The sequence below is a fragment of the Denticeps clupeoides genome, chromosome 19, assembly GCF_900700375.1.
Source record: "Denticeps clupeoides chromosome 19, fDenClu1.1, whole genome shotgun sequence".
Lineage (NCBI taxonomy): Eukaryota > Metazoa > Chordata > Actinopteri > Clupeiformes > Denticipitidae > Denticeps > Denticeps clupeoides.
The window spans coordinates 13383682-13408399 of record NC_041725.1 but is presented as its reverse complement, the minus strand read 5'-3'; the positions used below and the strand labels follow the sequence as shown (position 1 = coordinate 13408399).

The 24718-nt window shown below is 45.7% G+C and overlaps 3 protein-coding genes across 5 annotated transcripts; 2 read left to right on the top strand and 1 right to left on the bottom strand.

The window, feature by feature from the left end:
• Window positions 1-244: 244 nt before the first annotated feature.
• slc13a5b (solute carrier family 13 member 5b) lies at window positions 245-6487 on the bottom strand. Its single transcript, XM_028961732.1, has 12 exons — window positions 6342-6487; window positions 5486-5614; window positions 5033-5169; window positions 4684-4895; window positions 4428-4602; window positions 4040-4162; window positions 3731-3943; window positions 3465-3571; window positions 3183-3295; window positions 2917-3078; window positions 1700-1837; window positions 245-1429 (listed from the first exon to the last, which is right to left on the bottom strand). Exons 1-12 carry the CDS (start codon window positions 6441-6443, stop codon window positions 1304-1306), a joined length of 1737 nt encoding a protein of 578 aa, XP_028817565.1. The 5' UTR covers window positions 6444-6487; the 3' UTR covers window positions 245-1303.
• A 2504-nt stretch (window positions 6488-8991) lies between these two features.
• On the top strand, window positions 8992-21093 carry wdr81 (WD repeat domain 81). Of its 3 annotated transcripts, none has more exons than XM_028962584.1 (12): window positions 8992-9169; window positions 9899-10381; window positions 11626-15191; window positions 15380-15487; window positions 15567-15760; window positions 15844-16025; window positions 16215-16380; window positions 16456-16621; window positions 16724-17563; window positions 17649-17794; window positions 18129-18311; window positions 19136-21093. In XM_028962584.1, exons 2-12 carry the CDS (start codon window positions 10023-10025, stop codon window positions 19460-19462), a joined length of 6237 nt encoding a protein of 2078 aa, XP_028818417.1. In that variant the 5' UTR covers window positions 8992-9169; window positions 9899-10022; the 3' UTR covers window positions 19463-21093. The 3 variants fall into 3 exon arrangements, with proteins under 3 accessions (XP_028818417.1, XP_028818418.1, XP_028818419.1); XM_028962585.1 differs by lacking the exon at window positions 8992-9169 and adding an exon at window positions 9622-9748; XM_028962586.1 differs by lacking the exons at window positions 8992-9169; window positions 9899-10381 and adding an exon at window positions 10806-11002.
• A 1172-nt stretch (window positions 21094-22265) lies between these two features.
• serpinf2b (serpin peptidase inhibitor, clade F (alpha-2 antiplasmin, pigment epithelium derived factor), member 2b) lies at window positions 22266-24632 on the top strand. Its single transcript, XM_028962827.1, has 7 exons — window positions 22266-22322; window positions 22886-23138; window positions 23230-23373; window positions 23467-23655; window positions 23773-23915; window positions 23984-24188; window positions 24280-24632. The coding sequence occupies exons 1-7, from the start codon at window positions 22266-22268 to the stop codon at window positions 24630-24632; spliced, it is 1344 nt and encodes a 447-aa protein (XP_028818660.1).
• Window positions 24633-24718: the final 86 nt, after the last annotated feature.

Genomic DNA, 24718 nt, shown 5'->3' with positions numbered 1-24718 from the left:
TGAGTCTGTTGCAGTTTTTACCCCAGATATCCCATGAAACTGTAGGAAATGGTGGCGACATACTGTCACCTAAAACATTAAATCAGGAAACAAAAATTCAGGTAATCGATGTGTGGACAGACTATATATCAACAGCATGTTTGTGATGAAAGGCGTGAAAACAGGCCATGCTGGAGATGTATGATGAAATTCTTTATTAGTTTGTTAAGGTCTTGGAAATGTCAGCATTTGCAGACGAGCACCTTCAAATATGTCAGTTTCAGTATTGTAGGCTTTGTCACACTGAAAAAAAAGCCAAATCTACATACAAAACTTAAGAACTATAATTATACAAAGAACAAAAAAAGACATTTGGTTTAATAATTCACTAAGAAAATATGAATGCTGGCCTGTTTCAAGTGCAGATCATTAACAATATTATCATTGAATGACAGTACATGAATGTTACAGTACAAAATACACTTTCATCATTAGCAATCTATTCTAATGCAGTGCAAATATGTAATGACACACCATTAAATCTGTAGTGAGAGGGCATACATTGTAATTTTATTATGGAAAAGGGCTATCCTGAGTCAGTGCTATAACTACAATTGTTAACAGTTTATGATTGGGAAAAGTGTCAAGTTGCCCAATAGTGCAGGTGTAGCTAGGGAATACAAATCCCAGCCGTGGCTATATCTGCCATCACTGGCCAGGCACTCATGGCTGTTGGGCTCATGATGATTGAGTAAAGTTCCTATCATCAATACAGTGATTTATGGATTCACTGAGACACTTCTGGAGTCCTGAGATAACATAAATAGCGCTGCCATCCTCAACAATGCTCATGATTGTAGGGGAGAAGAAGCGGCCATAAAAATTCTCATCAAAGGATGAAAATGCTAGGTAACTGAAAGAGGGAATGTATCTTATATTTTCATACTTGCTTATAATACTTAATTCTCAAAATATGACAACCGTCCCCTGGAGTTAGTAAAATAATGACGTTTTGGTAAATGTGAATGGCTTTGTATTTGTCTAAGTGATCACCTCTGAACCTCTCAAAATCATCAACATGTATGGGATACAACATAAAGGGGAAAGTAAGATCAATTGAAACAAAACCTTACAAAAAAAATTTAAACGCACACATTTATATATTATTCCCTTGCATCTAAATGCATTGCAGCAGTAACATGGAGGCCATTGCACCAATAGACAGCATGCCGTGGTTCAGTTCCGCATCACTCCCCCCGAGGTCTGGGCCACTGGGAAGGGCAGCAGCTCATCCTTGCTTTTCCCATGGGCCTTCAGTGGCTCCTCACACTCCAGTTGCATTGGCCCAGGCTGGAAACGAGTCCAGGTCGAACATGCCTCTTCCCCAGCTGTTGATAGCCAGCGTGATGCTCAATATACCTATGATATTCATAACTATACCGGTTTTGGCCTGTGACATAAGGAAAAGTATATTAGAAATGGTTGATGTGTTCCTGTCAAGGCGATGTTTTTGCAAATGTGAAAATACTGTAAATACTGTGAATTAGACAGTGAAAAAAGACAACAACCAACAACACTCTACCAAATGAAACTAAAGCAAAGAATTGTTTATGCATTCTTCGGACTGAAACCCGCTTGTTTCCACTTGCTTTGACAATTAAAAATGTGGCCACACTGTGCAGACAGTGCAAAGCAATGAAATATCTCAGTAATAGCTCACCATGTCTGAAACCTTGAGGTAGCCATGGGAGAAGACAATTGCGTTGGGAGGCGTGGCAACGGGCAGCATGAACGCGAACGAGGCGCTGAGAGTACATGGCACCATGACATACAGTGGGTTCATTCCAATGGACTGGGACTGTGATTAAAAGACACACATTAAACAAACACTGGGCTTTTGAATGCTTTTTTCATTTTTGTGCTCCTTTTCTCCTCGGAATAATGACCAACTTGTAATTCAAACGTAGGTGCTTATTTTCTGGGCCGAACACCTTCATTACGTGGCTGCAGATAACATGTACTTCGTAATGCGACCGAACTTGACTCATGTCTTTAGAAATGGTTTGGTTCCCTAGATGTGACCCCCACACAGCTGCGAAACCGAATGCCCGACAGAAAGCGCTGAATCATTATAATACATTTCCCTTAAGGTCCTGCTTGAGATGAAGCGTAATGACTGCAGTTAAGAATCACTCGTCTGTTATAATCATACTCATTACAGCCTGGGCTATTTCCTTCTGTTGTTGACGTGCCAGTGCAATAAAGCAGCACTCTTGCACCACAAGGAGTCCCACAATAGCATGAATTAACTTGTGACACAAAGGTTTTACATGTAAAAAGCACTTAATTATGTCAGAAATTAAAAACTTTGACATTTGTGAAAACACAAAGTAATACAATAGAGCAACATTCCCATTGAATGCCTCACATTTTATGTAAGGGTATCCAAATAAATCCTACTCTGGAGTCCACTCTCTCTCGGCCATTTTCCAGACTTAGTGGTTCTTATTGAATTCCCAAACGGCGAGTGCAGTGACGAAACCGGTGGAAAGGAGGGACTTTGGTGCAGATTCACACACCACAAGGGAGCTCCTGTGGTGTGTTTGCAAGTGTGTTTGATGGCTGGAGAGGCTCGCTGAAAGGAGCTGGCAGGCCAGAACGGGCAATCGAGCATTTCAATCCAGGTCAGTTGTCTCCTGGGCATCGTGTCAGCGCTGGCCAGCTATTGGCAAGTATCCTCACAGCGCACACAAGTTCGTAGACACTCACATAACTGAGCTACCATTGTCAGTCCACAAAAGTGAACTGAATGTGTTTACTGGGCCACTATCTGTGAGTTAGCATTTGAAAGGTGTTGCTGCTTGGTGCCATGTACTACAAATGTAACCATGGGGTAAAATGTTGTGCCTGGAGCACACTTTGGTTCAGAATAGTTACCATGGAGGCTAGGACAGGTAGGAACAGCGTGGCTGTGGCCACGTTACTGGTGCACTCTGTGAACAAGGCGATCAGGAGACACAGGATGACGGCAATGGCCCATGGAGGGACGGAGTGCAGTGGAGTCAGCTGGTTTCCCAGCCATCTAGACAGCCCAGATTCCTGGAAAAATTGGACATACATAACAGACAAATCTTGACAAATCTTGATTGTGTTGGAGAATCTGGCTAGTAAGGCGTAACATGTATTGATCTCTTCACACTCACCTCGCTGCCTCTTGCCAAAGCAAAGCCTCCACCCAAGAGCAGCACAATGTTCCAAGGGAGTTTCTTCTGGGCAACCTTCCAGGTGAGTAGAGATGTTCCAGCGGCCGGGGTACCTGAAACGTGGGCCATCAGAGCTTACTTTTTGGCATCAAATGGACATCTTCGGATGCTAGTGTTTTGTAGATATATTGAATGTTCTCTGGTCAAGGATAATGGGCAAAGGCACCCCATTAAGTCAAAGCCTGAGGAGTAATGTGTTCTGTGTAATGCTGGTTTTAATACCTGAATCTGGGTAACAAGGCGACCAGAACCTCAGCCGTGGGGCATTTGATGGTAAGATGAACAAGAGCACAGCAATGAAGACAGCCACAGTCGCATCAGTTACATACCTAAATGAATGAAAAGTTCATGCAAATAAGCCTGCGTACCAGCACTCGCATCGTTGCGGCTGGATGTTCATACTTTCTCAGCACATTGCAGCTATGCCAGGTTCTGTGTAAGTCACACCCACACAACGACACCCACACAAAATCCATGTCAGGTCTTACTCTGCGTCTGAGTTGAAAAGGTGTGTGGCCCAGCCGTCCACAAATCCTGGGTCCCGGGTGAACCACAACACCACAAGCAGAGTGAAGAGGGCCAGGACGCTAATCTCCCCGAAGGACATTGGCCCCAGCAGGCTGTGCTCCTCACGGATCACGTTGTACGCCGCGATCTCCTTCTCCGACTTTGCTGCTCCACAGCCCCACGTTTTCTTGAAACTAACAAAAGGGAAGGCCCCGTAAAAATTATATCTTTTCAGTATGTAGTCTAGCGTGGCATATAATTTGAACTCATGAAAGGCTTATCATACTCACTTGAATCCCATGAAGACAATCTGGAGCCAGAGCCAAGCGAAGGTCAACATGAGGATCATGTTGGGAAATGCAAAGCCGAACCAGGAGGCAAAATTGATGACATCGCCATTTCGGGGAAACAGCCTGTGGAGACAGTCAGACCCCTAAGATGTGTATCCTTGGGCCAGCTACACTTACGCCCTTAACCAAAGCGACTTACAATCAGTAGTGAGAGGGACAACTCAGGGTTATGTGTCTTGCTTAGGGACACAATGGTTATAAGTGGGGGTTAAACCTGTGACTTTGTGGTTGAGAAGCAAGTGTGCAACCCAGTAAGCTGCCATCACCCTGCTATTGTATATTCCTGGTTCTGGACAGCTTACATTGTGTGAGGGGTGGGGGGACTTACTGGTTCATCTGTCCTTTAAGCACCAGGTTGGGACCGGTTCCCGTGAGAGTGGCCGTACCCCCAATGCTGGCGGCATAGCACACACACAGGGTCATGCCTTTACACATCTTTCTCCTCTCCAAAGCCTCCTTCTCTCTGACTGCTTCCGTGCACACGCCCAGTCCATTCACCGCCACTGCAGAAAAAAAGATGCCAAGAGTTACCCTGAAGTTTTTCACAGAGCAGTCAGTGAGGTGTCTGGTCACCTTCTGATCACCTTGTCCGTCCAAGGGCTTCCCAGACTGCCTATATTCGGCCTCTTCTGAGTGGGCCTGCTCTTCAGAGGAAAGGATCTGGGCCATTTCAGCATCACGGTTGTTGAGCTGATCCAGTACGGCCTGCACGATGGGCACCATCATGGCTGTAGTAGCCGTGTTACTTATCCACATGGACAGGAAGGCTGTCACTCCCATGAAGCCCAGCATTAGCCTGCAGGAAGATCGAAGAGAGATTTCAGCTCGGGCACAATTCCAGCCTGAGGACAACACACCAGCATAATATTATTTTAGAGTCTGGCTGTTTAGTTTTATTTAAAACCTCCAGACATTTGTGCTGCTGATACTCACAGTGCTGGTCGAACGCCAACCATCAGAAGAACACGGAGAGCAATGCGCTTGTGAAGGTTCCAGTGCTCCACGGCCACTGCTACCAGCAGCCCACCCACAAAAAGCATGTTGGTATCCTTCAGGTACTGCATGCACACCTGTCAGACATGCCAAAGGGGGTCGACCAAGTCAAATCTTAAACTATACGGTGTTGGAGCATTATCTGGCAACACAAACTCACACTCAGCAGCACAGAGAGATTAAACAACAGCAATAGATCTCCAGGAGAAATATAGCATAAACCATAGAAAAAAGGGTAGAATAACATTTACATTTAAAGCATAAACCAGACTTATCCAGAGTGACTTACAATCCATTCAGGGTTAAGTGTCTTGCTCACAGCCACTATGGTGGGACTGTGACTTCTGGTGACTTGTTACCCACCAGGCTACTACTAATGTATAAAATACCTACCTCTTTCGACTTCATGATACCAAACGCAGGGAAGAGCACCGCAGGCAGAAGCGCAGTGACAGCCAGTGGCAGAGCCTCGGTGCACCAGTACACTGCCATCAGCACAATCACATAGGCACAGCTGGCCTCCTGTTGTAGCGGCAAGCAACAAACCATCAGAACAGCACACGGCAGCAAATAAAGCTTCATTTACGCAATTGCACTCACACGTCCCATTACAACTCGTAAAATGGTGCCATGATACCTATACTTGACTATATTGAGAAAATATACAAATAAAATGCATTTTCAGTCACTGAATTCACTGGTGACCTTGGTTCAGTGCAGTATTTGCCCTTAAGTGACTCCATATCAAATTCCACAAGTAAATGTCACATGGTGATCAGTTATATGATTGAGTTATGATGTTTACACTCAATGTGTGTGCTGGAGAATCATCCTTTCAGTTGAAATCATCACTTATTTTGTCCAGTGCAATAACTGTAGTAATCCTGTGAAATACCACAGTATACCACAACATTGGTTTAATATATCAGGCATTTTTGTTCCACAATACCCATGTAAACCAATTTCTTTAACCTTTTGGAAATGTAAAGTTTGCTATTTAATTGCTTCTTTTCTTTGTTCATTTGTCCCGTACCTGGTACATATCACACAACATAGTTCAAGACTGGAAAAACATTAATATTACTCTTTTTAACACTTGGATACATACTTCAACTTTTTATTAACTAATATCACAAAATAGCCCTTTAATTGTTTAGTGAACAAAGATTTGCTATACATTGAATGATTAAAATGTACAAATATTTTTGAAGTGAAAGGTCACCATAATAGACAGATATGGCATACATACCCTAGTTCCTACAAGTAAAGGTAAAGGAATGAGTAGAAATGGAGTCAACCAAAGGATTATTCCATTTCTCAGGTCCCACAGGTCTTTCAGTGATGGAGCCATTCTGGAGTTCAGATCTACAGCACGGAGAAGCCGGGTCCTGTGGAAGACCTCTTTTTACTGTGTGTGAAACACACACACACACACACACAATAAGACTGAGAGAGCGAAAGAGATTGTGATCTGTGCCAAGTTTGAGAGAGAGAGGGAGACTGTGTGATTGAGTGTGTGTTTGGGGGTGGTTAGAAGAACAATAATTGCAGGGTAAACGTATGAAACAGTCTAAATGTAGACTTTAATAACCTACAAAGTTACTCAGGTTTGTTGAATTTTTTCTGTCCTGATGAAACTTTGATTGGAAAAGTCTCAACTTCAGTTTCGAGAGAGAGAGAGAGAGAGAGAGACAGAGAGAGAGAGATAATTTACAGTTATATATAGTTTCGATATATATATATATATATATATATTTTTTTTTTTTTTTTTTTTTTTTTAATTTTGTGCGTAAAAATATGTGTGTGTCAATTTTTACACCACAAAATTAAAATTGTGTGCAATTTTTAAATTACAGGTAGAAAATTCTGCTACTATGATGTTCAGAAATTTAATTTCATGTGTTCAGACAGTTATGAGAATTAAAAATACTCAAATCTAGGATGTCCAGAATGCGGTTTTGAGTACCAGAATGCTGACCGCTCTGTGTCTGTCATCGCAAGCACACATGGCAACCACGAAAAATGCTGAGGTTAAATTAATGTCTATCTATATATCTATCTATCTACACCGTGACTTTCAGTATTTTATGGTGCCAACTGTTCATTTTTGGTTTCATAGGAATTTGTGTCACTGCAAATTGAATTCTTGCAAACATTGTGGAAGATATCGCCCTCTTGTGGGCACCATTTGGAACGGCAGTTTTACGGATCTTGTATTCTAGTTTCAGGCAGTGTTGGGAAGAGTACAAGCTACCTTATTTCAAATGTAAAAATAATGTTACTATTTCAAATACTATATGATTACTTTTGTAAATTATGAATAGTTGAACATTTTGAAAGTTTCTTGCGGTCCCAAGTGAAATGACACCCTGATGCTTCTCACAGAGTTACGTCGTGACAAGGTTCTCCTGGGCAGAGTCTCTCTCTCTCTCTCTCTCTCTCTCTCTCTATGTGTGTGTGTGTGTTGTTCTCCGTCCAGTCGGTGCTGATTCAACGGGGGAGTGGTGGCCTAGTGGTTAAGAAAGCGGCCCTGTAATCAGAAGGTTGCTGGTTCGAATCCCGATCTGCCAAGGTACCACTGAGGTGCCACTGAGCAAAGCACCGTCCCCACACACTGCTCCCCGGGCACCTGCCATGGCTGCCCACTGCTCACTCAGGGTGATGGGTTAAATGCAGAGGACAAATTTCACTGTGTGCACCGTGTGCTGTGCTGCTGTGTATCACATGTGACAATCACTTCACTTTCACTTACCTGGCAGTGTTTACCTTTACAGCCTTACTAAATAGTGCCTCATTGCACTGTAAGATCATACAGTATAAACCACTGCTAAAAAAATATTTAACATTCAAGATCATTGAATAATTGAGCATTGGGGTAGTTTGTGGTTGGTCATCACCTCCGTTCCAATTTACCAGCAGCCGTTCACTGTCAAAACTCATCCGGCAGGCCTGTAGCATCCGACATTTTTCTCCAGCAGACCACCTTCCTTGCTACTGTATAGTGATTATAAATCACTATAATCAACTTATAATCATTGCTCTTCTCTTCAGAACTGCCAATGCAATGTCAATAGATTTTCTTTTTCTTTTCTTTTCATCTCTTTACGTTCTAATGGCAGTTGCTGACTTTAGTGATGTCAGGGCTCGTCCACTTCGGGGATTTTTTATAAGCACTGAGCACTAATTTCACTCCCATGATTCCCACCACACCACCACTATTAAACGTGTCATCAAGGTTTTGCGTACAATATTACGATCATGAATCTTTCGACGAGTAACTGTAATTCAATTGCGCCTTTTTCTCCAGTAACTATAATGGATTATATTTACAACTTATTGTTATTAAATTATGCAACTCGTTACTCCCCAACGCTGGTTTCAGCACACCCAAGAAGAAAGAATTGGACTAAATAAAGTCCACGGGGGCGGTTAGTTGCTAGGAACATTCATAGGAAATATTCAGGAAATAACAAACCTGGCGTTTCATTTCCAATCCTAGTAAAGAGCAAAATGCACAATAAACAGAAAAGATACGTGGGGAGTTTGCAAAGTGTACCGTTGGTGTCATTGGTGCTGATTTGGCCTCACAGATGACAGAGAGTCTGATTGTGGACACAAATGCAGTCGTTGCAGAATAATTCACATGCAATTATTCTGTGATGGCTGGTTAGAGAGGGACCCTGCTTTCATTCATTTGGTGCAAAATAGCATTGAGCAGAACTAATGGCCTTGCTGCAGAGCAATAGTGAGGTCATGTCAAACACTCATTAATAAACTAAAAAAAAAAAAAAAAAGAGAGATTTATTTCTTGTCGCTGCAGAGTCCCGGCTGCACGCCGTCCAATGGCTGGCGTTCGCGAACGCGCCCCGGCGTTGTGCCTTTCACGTGACCTCCCGACGCAACAGCATGGCTGCCGTCAGCAACGAAACAGTGTCGGCCGGCTAAGTCGCGGAGAATAAACCCGAACGGAACGAAGAGCGTCCCGGTGCGAGGGATCGCTGCACGCCTCGGGGACGTGATAGGCGGGTCAACGCAGCCGATCGCATATTTGCCGTCACATGACATGCATCGCGGCAGGTAGGCGAGTCTGCGGCGAATGCAAACTCGAGCTGCGTTTCCTTTTCCAAACGGTCACTTATTTCGATGGAAAACGTTGTTCTCGTGGAGGAGAAAGAAAAAGTAAAGGCCGCCGAGGTCGTGTTTTGTCGTATTTATTTAACCGCGTCGATGCGCATCGTGGTGCAGATTCGCTACTTTTGAGCCGGGAAAGTGTTTAATTCTCCTTCTTCGCCGCGGACAGGAAGGCAACACATTTGCTTCACAGTTCCTCGTCCCCCCCCCCTCACACACTCTCTCTCTTTCCCCCCCCCCCTCACACACTCTCTCTCTCTCACACCCTCTCTCACACTTTCTCTCTCTATCTCACCCCTCTCTCTCTCTTACACACCCCCCCATCTCTCACCCTCTCTCTCTCTCACACCCTCTCTCACACTTTCTCTCTCACCCTCTCTCTCTCTCTCTCTCTAACCCTCTCTCTCCCACCCTCTCTCTCTCTCCTCGGTGGGTGACGCCAGTTTCCCTGACAGGCTGCGGTTGGGTGAAATCATGTGAGCAGGGCGTTCGAGTTAAGTTAATTGGCGACTGATGGGTGAGCAGGTATCTCTCGTGGCCAAAAGCAAATAAGAATTCATCAGCCGAATGTAAATTTTTATTGTGCCTTTGTTTTTTTTTTTTATTTTATTTTCTTCAACTGTATGTGTCGTATTTGATTTAGAAAATGGCCAATTTTTGACGTTTGTTTTTCAGGCAAACCGGTCGAGCTGCCACTGTTCCAGCTTCCTGATTCCTGCCTAGGTGGCGGAAGGGTCTGAGAGGGACGCTTCGTAGAAACAGACCATGTGCTAAGCCCGTGGAGCCCCAAGAACCCGACATGGATTGGCTGGTGGCAGCGGTGGAGAGGGACCTCGGGGTGGACCGCCGGCAGATGGGTCCAGGGCCGCGGCCTCACGAGGTGGCCGCCCTCGTTCCGAGCCGCTGGCTGGCCGGCCTGCGAGAGAGACGGGTCACGCGCTGCGCCGAGCTCGACCCCAACTCTGATGGGGAGGCGCACGCGCTGCTTCAGCGCTCCCAGGCCAAATTGCCTCCCGGCTGGACTCGCGTCTGCATCCAGGGCCTTCGGAAGAGCAGGCTGGGCTACCAGTTGTCCAAACACCCGCGCTGTCACGGGGGAGACTTTTCCCAGCAGTCCTTCATGAAGGTGATGCAAGAGGTGTCCCGCAGCAACGTCAGGTATCATTTCTGTCACGTTTCGTTAAGCACGGGGATCAGTAGGTACCGACCTGTGTCGACTCCTAGATGTCTTTCCAGCGACAACACATGCGATTAGGGGCAGTAAAGTTGACCACAATGTGAATAATAACAGCGTTAAAGGTTCCATATGATGAAAATATGACTTTGCGAGAATATTTAAGGTTACTACAAGGTCCCCTGGCCTGTCTATGGTCCTGCAGTGGCTGGAAATGGTGATGGGGGTAAAGAGTGATTTTCCCCGTTCAGAGAGCTAATGTTGTGACCGGATGTCGTCACAGGGGGAATTTTAAAAAAAATTTTATCCTGGAAAATGGCGACATGACTTCCTGTCTGGTTGGCGAATGGTGTTGATGACGTAATTTCCGCAAATGCCTGCGCAGTTAAGCATTTAAAGCTACAGACACCGACACGGCGTGTCCTGGGGAAGTCTCATTGTGGGACTGGCTCAAAGTGGCTGTAACTTTGCACCACGGCTGCATTTCGGAAAGAGACTTCAGGTGCTGTATTAGAGGACTACTGAAACCCTATATAAAAGCAAAAACATCAGATTGAAAAGTCTGTTTTTTAATATGACTGAGAGCGATACTAGAAACGACACTAGTAAGCAGACTTTTTCGTATTCTCAGCCTCTCGGCGATGTCAGATTGTTCTCGGGACCATTAGAGGACAGTTATGGGCGGAGTCTGTTTATGTAATTGCACACGTCGGGTCACGTCGGCTGGTGATGTTTAAAGCCAGAGGTAGCGAGTGGGTGATGGGAGGAAACCATACTTATGCTATGAAGAGTTAACTGGCAGAAAAGGACGACTACTGTTTCAGGATTGAGCACGTGGGGTAGGGCCACTTCCCCAATTCAGCCGCAAGGGGAAAGCAGGCGACTGCATGAGTCGCCCAATGGCCGTTTATTCCTTTTTTTGGGGGGAGGGTTGAGAAATCGAGATTTTGTAAATGTGTTTAGAGGTGTGGAGAAGTGCATGAACAGAAGAACAGGAACCATTCGCGCGGTTCTCCCCAGACGTTGCACGTGTCTGCAATGTAGCGTATTGTCTGCCATCAAATTTGGCTGCCACTATTTTAATTATCGTTTTTGTTGACAATGTTGCCAAATTGCCTAAATCTACAGCACTTTGAAATGGCCCATTATAAAGAAATGACACACAGAATAGATAATGAAAGGCGGAAGATTGCAAATTATGACTCTAACATTTATTTCCTTTTCACAGAAACCTGTGGCATGAGGCTCATGATCAGTGTGTCCAGCCATATGCTGGTGCCATGGTGCAGACGCAAGTGCAGGCCGTTGATGCGGTGCGCCAAGCCTTACAGAAGCTTTTCTCCTGCGCGTTTGTTTCCACAGACCGGGTCTCCCCGTCCCTCTCCCCCGCCAGAGAGAAAGAACGCGAGCATCCCTTCCAGTCTGGTCCCGCCGCGCCCAGACAGAGCTCTGACAACGCGTGCCCGAACGTGCTCCCTGCCGAATGCCTGCTAGAGTCGGCAGAGGTGCTGTACGTGGTTCTGCCGTACACGCAGTACTCTCTCCACGACATTATTACGTATAGCCCCGCAAAGCTCGCCAACAGCCACGCCAAGGTGCTGTTCATTCTGTACCAGCTGCTCACTGCTATGCGTGCGTGTCACGTCTCAGGGTTGTCGAGCGGCGAGCTTTCAATGCTGGATATTGCCATCGACGAACGGCTCTGCAGTCGCCTCAAGGTCACCCTGGCGCATTATGAGGAACTGGCGGAGGACCTGGACAAACTCTGTCCCGGTAGTGGAGGTCAAATGCCAAAAATGATTCAAATGAGAGAGAATGCACTTGTTCTTAGTGACGCCCACAAGAAACTTTGCAGGAACTGTTGCGATGAGCTCAAATCCCTAGTCTTAGACTGGGTCCATGGACGAGTAAGCAACTTTCGTTATCTGATGGAGCTAAACAGACTCGCGGGGAGGAGGGAAGGTGACCCAAATTACCACCCCGTCTTGCCCTGGGTTGTGGACTTCACCGTGCCATTTGGCAGGTTCCGTGATCTCAAGAGGTCGAAATTTCGGCTCAACAAGGGGGACAAGCAGCTGGACTTCACTTACGAAATGACCAAAGAAGCTTTGGCAGCAGCATCTGCTAATGGGGGAGGAGGAAGTAGTTTTCTCGGAGACCTTGGTGGTTCTGTTGGCCCAGGAGGCCCTGGGCAGTCTGATCACCTCCACGTGCCCCACCACATCTCTGATGTGTTATCTGACATTACTTATTATGTCTACAAGGCAAGGCAGACCCCTAAATCTGTGCTCTGTAGCCACGTCCGGTCCCAGTGGGAGCCGAATGAATATCCTGCCAGCATGGAACGCATGCAGAGCTGGACCCCAGATGAGTGCATCCCAGAATTCTACAAGGACCCATCCATTTTCCGCTCTATCCACCCTGATATGCCAGACCTGGATGTGCCTCCATGGTGTAACTCATGTGAAGAGTTTGTAGAGGTGCATAGGCAGTTGCTAGAGAGCCGTGAGGTGTCCCAAGATCTACACCACTGGATTGACCTTACTTTTGGTTTCAAATTATCAGGAAAAGAAGCCATCAAGGCTAAGAATGTTTGCCTCCACTTAGTTGATAACCACACATATTTGTCCAGCTATGGAGTGGTTCAGCTCTTTGATCAGCCACATCCACCCCGCCTTGCTCCTAACCAGTATGCCCCACCTGAACCCCCCCATCTGGGTCCCTCAAATGTGCCCTCTTGGCAGGTCCCGACCTCTGCACCCATGATGGATGGTGTTGATGGATCTGTTCCAGAGGCTACAGGGTGTGAGTCCAGTGCCTGGACACTGGTTGACCGTGATGAGGAACTCGAGCAAGGAATGGAAGCCCTTGACTCTCTGGGAGCATCATCTGCTGTTCTCACAACATCAGCCTCCTCTGCTCCTGTGCCGCTGGTCAGCTCAGTTGTAGGAAAGACCAGTGCAGAACATGCTGTGACTTCCTCTCCATCTCCAAGTTCCTTCCCTAATGAGAGCTCTGTAAATGTCTTGGGACCTGGGAATCGAAGTTCCGTTCTGCAGCGAGGAAGCTCAAGTGTTAGAAAGCATGGAGAGACTAGTCTCAGTGCTTCCAACACAGAAGACTTTAAAATTGCATTGCCTGAAGGATTCAGCCCAATACAACCTCTAGAAGAGTTAGAGAAGCTCAGCAACTTTCTTGTGAAAGGCTTACACACCCAAGTTTATGACATCACAAATGCTAAAAAGGATAGAGGTCAGCTAGGGTCCCAACTGGTGTCACTTTCAGAGCTCTTCCAGAGAGACATGCAAGCCCTGGGTGTTCTCATTGCGGAGATTTTTCATTCCCCCAAGTTGCGTGGCATGAAACCAAACTCTTCCCTCAGCGACCGATTTCAGGCTGTGATGAAGCTCTGTTTGGCCAACTTTCGAGATATACCACTTCCCCTGCACCATGCACTGGAGACCCTTCTGTACATCAACAAAGGGTCCACAAACCACAGCCCAGAGACACCAGACTGGCCTTTATTGTTCAGATATGACCCAGTCTGTGGTGGCCTTCCTCCACCAAACCCATGGCAGCTTCTCAGCCCTGTGCTCTCACCACTCCCATTTCCTGGGTACTTCCCTGCATTGCATGACTTCATCTTCTCCTACCACTCCAAGATGGAGGCTGCGAGTGGCATTCAAGGTCGGGACGTTGTGTTCCAGCTGTGGCAGCAGCTAGAATCGTTGCTGCAGGGCAGCATTACGGCCGAGGGCCTGGAGATTCTCTTGCCGTTTGTCCTCACATTGATGATGGAGGAGTCCACTGCTGTGTATGCCGCATGGTATCTCTTTGAACCGATCTCTAGGGTCCTGGGACCCCGCAATGCCACAAAGTATCTGCTGAAGCCGCTGGTCGGTGTGTATGAGCATCCTCGCTGCCTGCGCGGCCGCTTCTATCTGTACACCGACTGCTTCGTGCTCCAGCTAATTGTTCGGCTCGGCCTGCAGGCCTTCCTGTCCTGCTTGCTCCCTCATGTTTTACAGATCATCACAGGCTTCGAGGTGTGCAGCAGTAGTAGCGGCTCTGCCTGGGAGGGCTGCAAAGTCCTTCGAGGCAGTGCTGGCGGTCTGGGTTTGGAGGAGGAGGAGGATTACGTCTGTGGAGATCGCCGCGCGTCTGCAGTAAACTCCGCCGGCAAGGCCAGTGCGGGTGGAGCGGCTGGCAGCGTAGGCGCAAGTGACGCCGGGCTGGTGGACTACTCCTCTGGCATTAGCCTCAATGACCAAGTTTTCTTGACTGAGGGAGAGGACTTCCAAAATGGCTTCTATGTAAACAGCGGGGCTTCTGGAACTCCGGGTGCAGTTAGTCTGGCAGGAAAACCGCAAAATGCCCAGAGTGGCACAGGTAAAGAGGCAGACCAGGAGTCCATCAGTGTGGGCAAACTTAGTGACAAAAGCAGTGCAAGTGAAGGCTCCCCCGGCGATGGAGACTCCAACAGGGACCGGGCAAGTCTGAGGTCTGCTGACAGCAGCCAGGACCTGAAGCAGGCCAGCGATTGTGAGGAGGGTGCAGACCTCGAGGAGGATGACTGCAATGTCGACTGCAAAGACAAAACCATGCAGAGAGCGTCCAGCCTGGAGCTCACGTTGTCAGGCTGCACGGAGGAGTCCGGGGCTACGGTGGCTACCCTAGACGCAGAGTTCCTGAATGGCGTTGAACACTGTGATGCAGATAAGCGTTCGGTGGGTGAGGATGAGGACCAGGACCCTTCAGAGGACTCTGAGGAGAAGGAACATAAAATACTTCTTGGTAAGTTGTTGCGCATTAGAACAATTTTTGTGAGGCTAAAACCCTTTTGCAAAATCCCTTCCATATTCAACATTCTTAATTAACTGCCTATAGCTCTACTTTCTTTATTATCATTGCGAACATGTAAATCTATGCAGATTTAATAAAGATATTCTAATTCTTAAAATTTCCTCTTTTTTTTTTTCCAGATACTGTTTGTAAAACAGTCAGATGGTTGTCTGCCAAGCTCGGACCAACTGTCACATCTCGATACGTCACAAGAAATCTCTTGCGGTTACTTACTACATGTTACATTGGTAAGCACTTTATTCATTTATTTATTCTCACATTTATTTATTCTCACTTATTCTACAAATTGTCTCTTTCTCTTCCCAGGTCCTGACAAACACCAGTTTGTCCCATCTGCTTCAGAAGAAAGCAGTCTGGAGAGTATAGGCAGTGTCTATGAAAAGAAACCTGTGGCTGGAGACCAGACAGCTCTGCCAGTTCTGGAGTGTCTCCTCTACATTGCACACCTCTATGGTGAACCTGTTCTGACATACCAGTATCTGCCCTACATTGGCTACCTGGTAAGATTTTTTTAAAAATCTTTTCAGGAGGTTGGCTACTGGAAGTATTCTGAATATGAGCGTGTTCCTGAACTTTTTTTTAGGTGTCCCCGCCATCATCCTGCCGCCTTAACACAAGGAAAGAGGCCAGTTTGCTTGGAGCTGTGGTGCTCACTCAGAAGATCATCATCTTCCTCTCAGACACGACTCTGATGGACATACTGATGAAGATCAACCAGGATGTTCTCTTGCCACTGTTGGATGTGCTGACCTGCACTAAGATGGGGTGAGGGTTTGGAACTTGTATAAATCTGTTTGATTCGTTTAGTAACTTCTGCTATATTGTGCTATAGATCCATAAAATGTTCTTAAAATAAAAAAAAGAAATGTCACCAGATAACAATATAAATCATAATATCTGGGTGTATGAATGTGATTTATGTAAAATGAATGGAGAAACATTTTATCATTTAAGCTTTCCCAGTGGAGTGCAGACCCGCTCAGTCCTGTGTCTGAAGACCCTAAGCCTCATGGCCTTAATATGCCTGCGCATTGGCAGGGAGATGGTGCAGCAGCACATGGCAGACACTCTCTGCCGCTTCTTCCAAGTCTTCTCTCTGCTGCAGAGCCTGCAGGAGCAGGTACGTTCACCTGCCAAAATCATAAAGCCTGTGCTTATTTTATGGAACTATAACAAAGTGGTTGTTGGCTGGCAGCTGGAGACCGCGCCGCGCACGGAGGCGGGAGAGTCTACGTATGTGGACCTTCATATGCCGGAAGGAACGGAAGTTAGCTGCGAGATCAGCGTGCTGGAGGAACTGCAGGCGGTTTTTGATCCCGAGATGGCCTACACGTCGTACATCCCTTTCTATTGCCTCGTTGGTAAGATGTTTCCCCCATGAACAGTCGCTTTGGTGGGTTGAGCACAAGCATGCCAACGTTGACATTTTTTTGTGGCGCTTATTCCTATGCGTTCTGTGTCAGGTGATGCAGCCATCCGAAAACTTGTCCCCAACCATGAGCTGGTTTGGCGTCTAGGCCAGTCGTTCCATGACAAGGTTAGCCCTGGCAGCCCTGACCCCAGTGCAGGGCAGAGAGTTGAGATGCCCCCTTCCTCTTCCTTGGGTCTGTCTCCCAACATTGGACAGCGGTTCGGTCGTAGTCCCTTTCCAGCCCCTTCTTCCACCTCCACGCCATTAGGCGGAGACACCCTCCCAGAGTCGGGCACATTTGGTAGCCATCTTGTTGGCAACAGGATTCAGGTAGCAAGAGACTCTGAACCAGGAGGAAGCCCAAATTTGTCCTTGATGGACAACTGGCAGAGGACTTACCCGAGTCACGCGCAAACGGCTGCCATGGCATCATCGACGTACATCACGTCATCTGCCATCCCCTCCATTTCCCTCTCTTCCTCATCGTGGGTTTTGGGGCCGACTCCAGAGGACAGCGCGCTGAAGCAGGAGCTGCCCCCCAGCAGCCGCTCCCTTCAGGGCAACTGGCTCGCTTACTGGCAGTACGAGATTGGCCTCAACCAGCAGGACCATTTCCACTTCCACCAGATCCGGCTCCAGAGCTTCCTGGGCCACTCCAGCACAGTGAAGTGCCTGGCGCCGCTGGCCGGGGAGGACTACTTCCTGTCAGGAAGCAAAGACAAGACAGTGAAGCTCTGGCCCCTCTATAACCATGGCGATGGCACACGGGAGATGGAGCCGCGACTCACGTACTCGGAGCACCGGAAGTCGGTGTTCTATGTGGGCCAGCTGGAGGCCTTGCAGGAGGTTGTGAGCTGTGACGGCGCAGTGCACCTCTGGGACCATTTCACAGGTTGGAAGCCAGGCATTTTTCAAATGTACTAGTTTTAATGTAAAACATGGGTTTTTATGTTCATCGATTCCATTTGTGTCTTCAGCTAAGCAGCTCCGCACCTATGATGCCCTGGATGGGAAGAACCCCATCACAGCAGTAACCACCATGCCCGCCCCACACTGCAGCGTGGTGTTCGGCAGCGCAGACTCGGTCCTTCGCTTCATAGACCCTCGGAAACCCGGCCTTCAGGTACAGTCGGTCCTGCCAGGATGCTGATTACATTTACATTTACAGTATTTATCAGACGCCCTTATCCAGAGCGACTTACAATCAGTAGTTACAGGGACAGTCCCCATGGAGCAACTTAGGGTTAAGTGTCTTGCTCAGGGACACAATGGTAGTAAGCGGGACTTGAACCCGGGTCTTCTGGTTCATAGGCGAGTGTGTTACCCCTAGGCTACTACCACCCTAGATGATTAGTCATCATCTCATCTCACTGGTGTTGACCAGTTCATACCAGACGATGGGTTTACTTGGGGTCGCGTTTCTCTAATGGGATTCCTGATGGACCTCTTGCTTCCAGCACGAGTTCCGGCTGTCCTACACCAACATGAGTGCCGGGCTGATCCGCTGTCTGGCAGTGAGCCCTGGGGGCCGCACTGTGGCGGTCGGCTTTTCCTCTGGCTTCATAGTGCTGCTGGACGCTCGTACCGGCCTGGTACTGCGAGGGTGGCCAGCACACGAGGGGGATATTCTGCAGCTGAAGGTCAGTGAGGATATCTGCATAAAATAGCTCTAATTTATTCCCTACTGCTTTTAAAATGCCTTATTGGACAATCTTTAAAGACCAAAAAAAAGTGCAAATGTGCAACCTGTGACGGATCATTAATGAACAGATAATCTCTCAAGTGAATCATTACTGAGTCATTTCTGACATTTCACTTCTCTAACAAAACGTTGACCTGATTTAAACATTGAGTGACTTGACTGATGATTCATGTCTGTGTGAAATGTGTTGTGTGTAGTGTGTTGAATAGAAAGTGCACTTTTAATAATAGCATTGTAACAATAAATGTGCTAGAAATATTTTTTTATCTGATTCTACTGAACTGAAACATTGAAATATTTGTAATGTAATGGAGGGGGGATTATGTGAACTGAGTAGAGCATGGTGTCAATTAGCATGTGATCAGTTCAATTCAGGAAAAATATGCTGCTAATGCAGGCAAGGTTTCCAATGTTTCTGTTCAGTTTAGCCTCAGATTGCACTGTTTGATATTTGTTGTCACTCTTTAAAATTCTGTTTGTTCATTGGTGTCAAATCTTAAGTCTGATTGAGATGTGTCTGTAAGACACGTAAAAGCTAATTTATTATTTTCCATGAGACGAGTGTATATGTGTACCCTGTTGGTTTGTTTAAAAAGCTGTAAACTTGATTTAACCCCGCATGACAGGGTCAAGGTTTTGGCTCAGGTTCAGCCAAACATGGATATGAGTTAGTTATTAGGGGCATTTCATGTCCTTAATTAATCCAATTAATGTCTGAAGGTAATCGTGTGTCTTCTGCTGTGTATGTGTACTTATTTGCAGGCAGCGGAGGGGAACCTTGTCATCAGTTCTTCCTCTGATCACACTCTGACCGTCTGGAAGGATCTGGAGCCAAAGCCCCTCCACCAGTATAAGTCTCCATCCGAACCGGTGCACGCTTTTGACCTTTACTCCTCCGAGATCGTGACTGGCACTATGTCCAACAAGATCGGGGTCTACTCCATGACTGACATCTCAGCGGGCCCTGCCAGCATGACCAAACTGAGCTCTGAGAACTTCCGCGGCACCCTCACCAGTTTAGCCGTGTTGCCCACCAAGAGGCTTCTTCTGCTGGGCTCAGAAAACGGAGCCATCCGCCTGCTGGCTTAACCAGTCCCAAAGCTTTGGGCTCCCGAATCCACCGAGCCAGGCTCTCTCGTACTGAACAAGCAATGTAGTCATACAAGCCTCATGCAAAAAGGACTTTAGTCATTCTGTTGACACTGACCAAAATACAATGTTGCAAGACACAACACACGATCAAAGCTCTGCAGGCAACATTTAGCTTATATTAAAACGATTTGTTTCTTTTTTCCCTTCTCTGTTCTTAATGACTGCAATTTGCTGCCATTGATTAAGATAAAGATAGAAATATCACAAAAGGTGTAGATAAGATGGCAGAACAGAAGAATGTTTGTAGCATTTACACCTTCCAAATAGACAAACAACACCAATTATATATATATATATATATGTGTGTGTGTGTGTGTGTGTGTGTGTGTGTATTTACACACACACACACACACACACACACCAGTAACAACACAGGAAAGATTGACGTGGACACTGTGAGTGACAGACCTTATCGTAAACTCACCGATGCTACGTGTTGAGATGCACTGAGTAACTATGCAGTATTCCCTTTTTATTGTTCACCCATCCAGCACATTTTTAAAGAATTTCTGATGTCCCCATGTGAGTGATTATTTCTGTCAGTAGGTGGCGGTCATGGTAACTGTGCCCTTCAGTCCAGGACCTACTTTGTCTTTGCTGCAGACTTTGAAATGTGGTGCCAAGGTCCCTTGTGTAGAGTTACGATTTAAACTCTAGTCTGCCATTATCTATGTCGTCTAAAAATCTGACTTTGGCCAATGGCTGGGTTCTGGGCATTGTTGGGTTTTAAGCTCAGTATGGACATCTTCGCCTGGAAAAAATCTACTTTTAATATTGATTTTATATGTTTCCCATGACTTATCTGATGCAGAATCTGTGGTTTAAGTGTGCTAACACCACACTGCTTACTGCTGTTCAAAACACTTTTTTTATACAATGACAAGCATCTGAAATCATGTTATGTTAGCACAAATTAATCATTAAATGTGTTAAGATAGTTTAGTTTACCTTGCCTTCCATTTTTCCCCTCTTTCTTGGTTGTATAAGACATGATTCTTAAAAATAAAGGGAACCTAGACTTAGGCTCCTGTAGTAACACACATGTAGTAAGGAGCTGTTACAAGGGTAGGAAAGATTTTTTTTCTTGCTGTTCCCATCCACTAATGCACTGCAGTCATGCATTAAGATGTTCTTGCCTATAGTTGGTGGTGACCCCAAAAGTTGCACTTGCAGTGTCTGGCCCTTATATTAAACAAAATTGTCAAAACAAAGTGAAAACACACATACAGGAGAATAACCCACATTTATTCACATGAATAAAAAGTGACATTTCAATTTTTGTTTCATTTTTGGTAACACGTATCAGCCTTAAAAATTGTTAATTGTAATGTTTCACTCCCAGCTTTTTACTTTGAACCTCTGTGATTTTTATTCCCTTTTTTGTAAGACAATGCCAATATCAGATGAACTTGAACTTTTATTAACTTACAGTTAAAAAAAATCTGATTATCAAAAATGTGTTTTACATGTCTAAATATTCCTTTTTGGAAGTACCTATAAAATGAAAATAAATGCTTATTTTATTTATTAACACTGTTTAATAAAGTGTTGCTGCTGCAATAACCGAGCACCATTGAGTTTGTCCATGTTTGCGTCTATATTAATAATGATAATAATAATCACCATAATATTGTGACCAACAGTCTAATGTGACAATTTCCTCTAAAATACAATTAAATCAGCTAATACTGACCAAATGGAAAATGGTTCCCATTTAGTCCCCGGGCACTTTAGTAACATATCTCTTAATGAAGGATCATTACGTTGATGGCATTCTGCTCAATTGCTAAAGAGTGTTACAAGACACAAGTCCTGGAACTGCACTGACGTAGTTTCCAGTAAATCAACTAAATCAACAATAAGAATATTTCACCCTCATTTAAAATCCTCATCTGCCCACATTCTGTACATTCAGACAATCGTTCAGGTTTGGGGTTTGAACCCACAGTCTCAATATTTGCACTTTCAAATCAGTAGTGACTTGTATATTAAGCACGGATCAATTCAGGTTGAACTTTAACTGCTTACTGAGCACCTGCCAAACCCGAGCTTTTCCCAACTTACCACTTTGGTGGATCTCCCTCTCAATTTGGGACCGGATTACAAACTCAAATTGACGAGGTAAGCGCATGCTTTGGCCCTTGCCTGTGGTCTCTGAAATTACAACCGTTGTGGCAGTGCTAATCTTGCTTAATGCCTAAATGTATTGAATTTAGAACTTGCCGAACATTTGGTCCAGCCTCAATGTGAGGAGTACTAGACTGAGGTGGATTGTCCACGCTATAATATATCATGTGTGCATTTTAAAAAGTATAGGGATTTTATTCAAAAAACACGTATCGCTACCTAAAGCCGACCTCTGGAGGACACGAATTCGTATGAAGTCAATTTTGCACCAAAAAACACATTTATTTTAGCAAAAATCTAACAGCAAAATTCTTTAGGCAGCAAAGGTGCATTGATCACACTGCTGCCGACTTGTGATTCAAGCGATTCATAAACCTTTGAATGTAGGGTTCCTGATTATTGTGAAATAATACTTTTCCTTCCTCACAACTGGTCGTTCGTGTTACTAAAAACCTTTAGCATTTAGATTTTCGTCATTGACTTTGTATCATGTTCAAAGTTCAGTAGCTTTTTTTTTGTGTGTGTTCTTGCCCTGGATCAATGGCAGACTGATGATCGGAAAGCCATTTGTGTTGTTTCTCTTTTTTTTCTGCCTTAGCCTGGCCGCTACAACATGGACCTTCGACTAGTTGCACTCCTACTATTCTGTCACTGCAGACATGGATGGACGGTAAAAACGTTGTGCTCGTGCAAGTGTCTCCCTTTTGAGTTTATTGGTGTGGGCCCTAAAGGTTTGTCTTGCCTTCTTCTTCACAGGATGATGTGTTATCTGTAACAGAGATTCCATTCGAACCCACTGAGGTCAGATCTGCCAACAAACTCTATTGTTTGTCATTTCTTGTCTAAAAGAAGTTGACCGAAGGTCTGGACCTTTGGTGGTGCAACTAACACATCTGCCAGTGCATTATTCAACTCAAAAGATTTCATGAGGTTTCATATCGTACGAGTCCATCATCTTCTTTAAAAGTTATGAGTTTGCATTCCTTTGCATTCCATATCAAAATTTGCCACATGGGGCTTTGAATCTAAAGGAGAAGGGTGTGGCCTCCCTGTTGGAAATTGTACATTTAAGTTTGTTCGCAGCAGGCATCAACATTTGGAACTATTTTCTAAGTTATGGTTTTGACACATTATATTGATAATTTAGTCATTTACCCTTGTGTTTAATAGACTTACGTTTTTGTGGTTGGAATGCTAAGAAGTCTCTAGACTAAATAAAATTGTAATGTTCAGAGTTTGGGGGACTCGGAATTCCTGTCGGCGACCACATCACCACCCTCACTGACTATGGAGTCTGAAAAGGCATCATCGGAGGAGGAGCCAGATGGGATCTGTGCTTCCAGTTTGAAATCGAAGAAGGCCACAGGGCATGGCATCTTGAAGCTTGGTCTGGAGCTCATGGAGAAGCTGAAGACAGGTCCTGAGCAGCCAAATATTATTATATCACCCTTGAGTATTTCCCTGGCCCTCTCCCAGCTGGCCCTGGGTAAGATTATATTCAGGATTTTTAAGTTTTAAGGTTCCGTTCACATTGTGACCATACTTGAAACATGCTTCAACATCTGTCTGGTCCTCAGGAGCGGAAAATCAGACGAAAGACCTGCTCTTGCATCATCTGCATGCAGAAGTTCCGGTCTGCTACCACAAGGCCTTCCGCAGCCTCCTGCTCCAGCTCCAGCAAAGCACCCCTCAGATTGCCACCCGAATGTACACTGCCCCGGGTAAAGGCACCGGGAGAACTATTATTTTGTGATGCCGCTGATCTAGTATTCAGTTGTGCTTAGCCAAAGCAAACAATCTGTCTCTCTTTAAAGGATTTGAGCCAAAACTGGAATTTGTTCAAGACTCCCAACAAATGTACAACTCAAAGCCCGAGGTGTTTCCTGGAGTTGAAGAGGTTAATGAGTGGGTAAAGAAAGCTACAAATGGCCATGTGACAGACCTCCTAACCAATGTGCCACCGGAGCTCGTACTAATGCTTATTAACGCTGTTCACTATAAAGGTATGCCGTATGTGAAACAAATGGATTACTTGAATAACCGGACTTTTTAAGATGTATTGTTGGGACATATCCTTGGTAAGAGTTACGTTGATGTCTCCAAATGTGTTTCTTCCACAGGAGAGTGGCAGACAAGTTTTGACCCCCGACACACTGCATCGGATCTTTTCTATGTTGATAACAAGCATATTGTGAATGTTGAAATGATGGTCGAACCCAAATATCCACTGAGGCTCTTCATTCACAACGAGCTCGATGCTCAGGTAATGCCCGAGTAGAAAAGAAACGGCCACATTTAATGATCAGGTACATTAAACGTGTCTCTTTATAGGTTGCTCGTCTGCCATTTAAAGACCAGATGAGTCTTTTGATTGTACTGCCCATGGCTGGACAGGTGAATGTGTCGGACATTGCAGAAAAATTTAATATGTCAGATGTGTACAGTCAGTTACAAAGGGAGAGAAGCATGCAGGTCAGGCTCCCCAAGTTTAAGATGGAGTACAGCCAGGAGCTCCAGGAGGTTCTTACCAGCATTGGTGAGGTTGCCACTAAGACTGATGCTACTAGTACAACAACTACTGTTTCAAATGGAGCAGCCGCTTCTCATCTACTGTTCTTTAACTGCAGGCTTAGGAGAGCTGTTCACGGCTCCAAATCTGTCAGGCATCTCTGACAGCCCCCTGCAGGTGACCAGCGTCCAGCACAAAACCAGCATGGAGATCAACGAGAAGGGAGCCGAGGCCGCGGCGGCCACAAGCGTGTCAGTCTCTCGCTCCAATCCCATCTTCAGCGTCAACCAACCCTTCTTCTTCGCCCTGATGGATGATGAGACGCTAGCACCCATCTTCCTCGGGGTGATCAACAATCCGAATCCGGACGGTGCCACGAGGTCAAAGGGTTCTGGGAAATCGGATAAACTAGGATTGCCCAGAGCGCTTGACAAGCCCCATGTCCGCACCTTTGAACACCCACCCAAATAAAGGCGACGTTCCATTTCCTCCTGAGTTGAGTCCTTGACAGACAGACAAATTCAGGCAATTTATAAAATCGGACTAATTGATTTGTA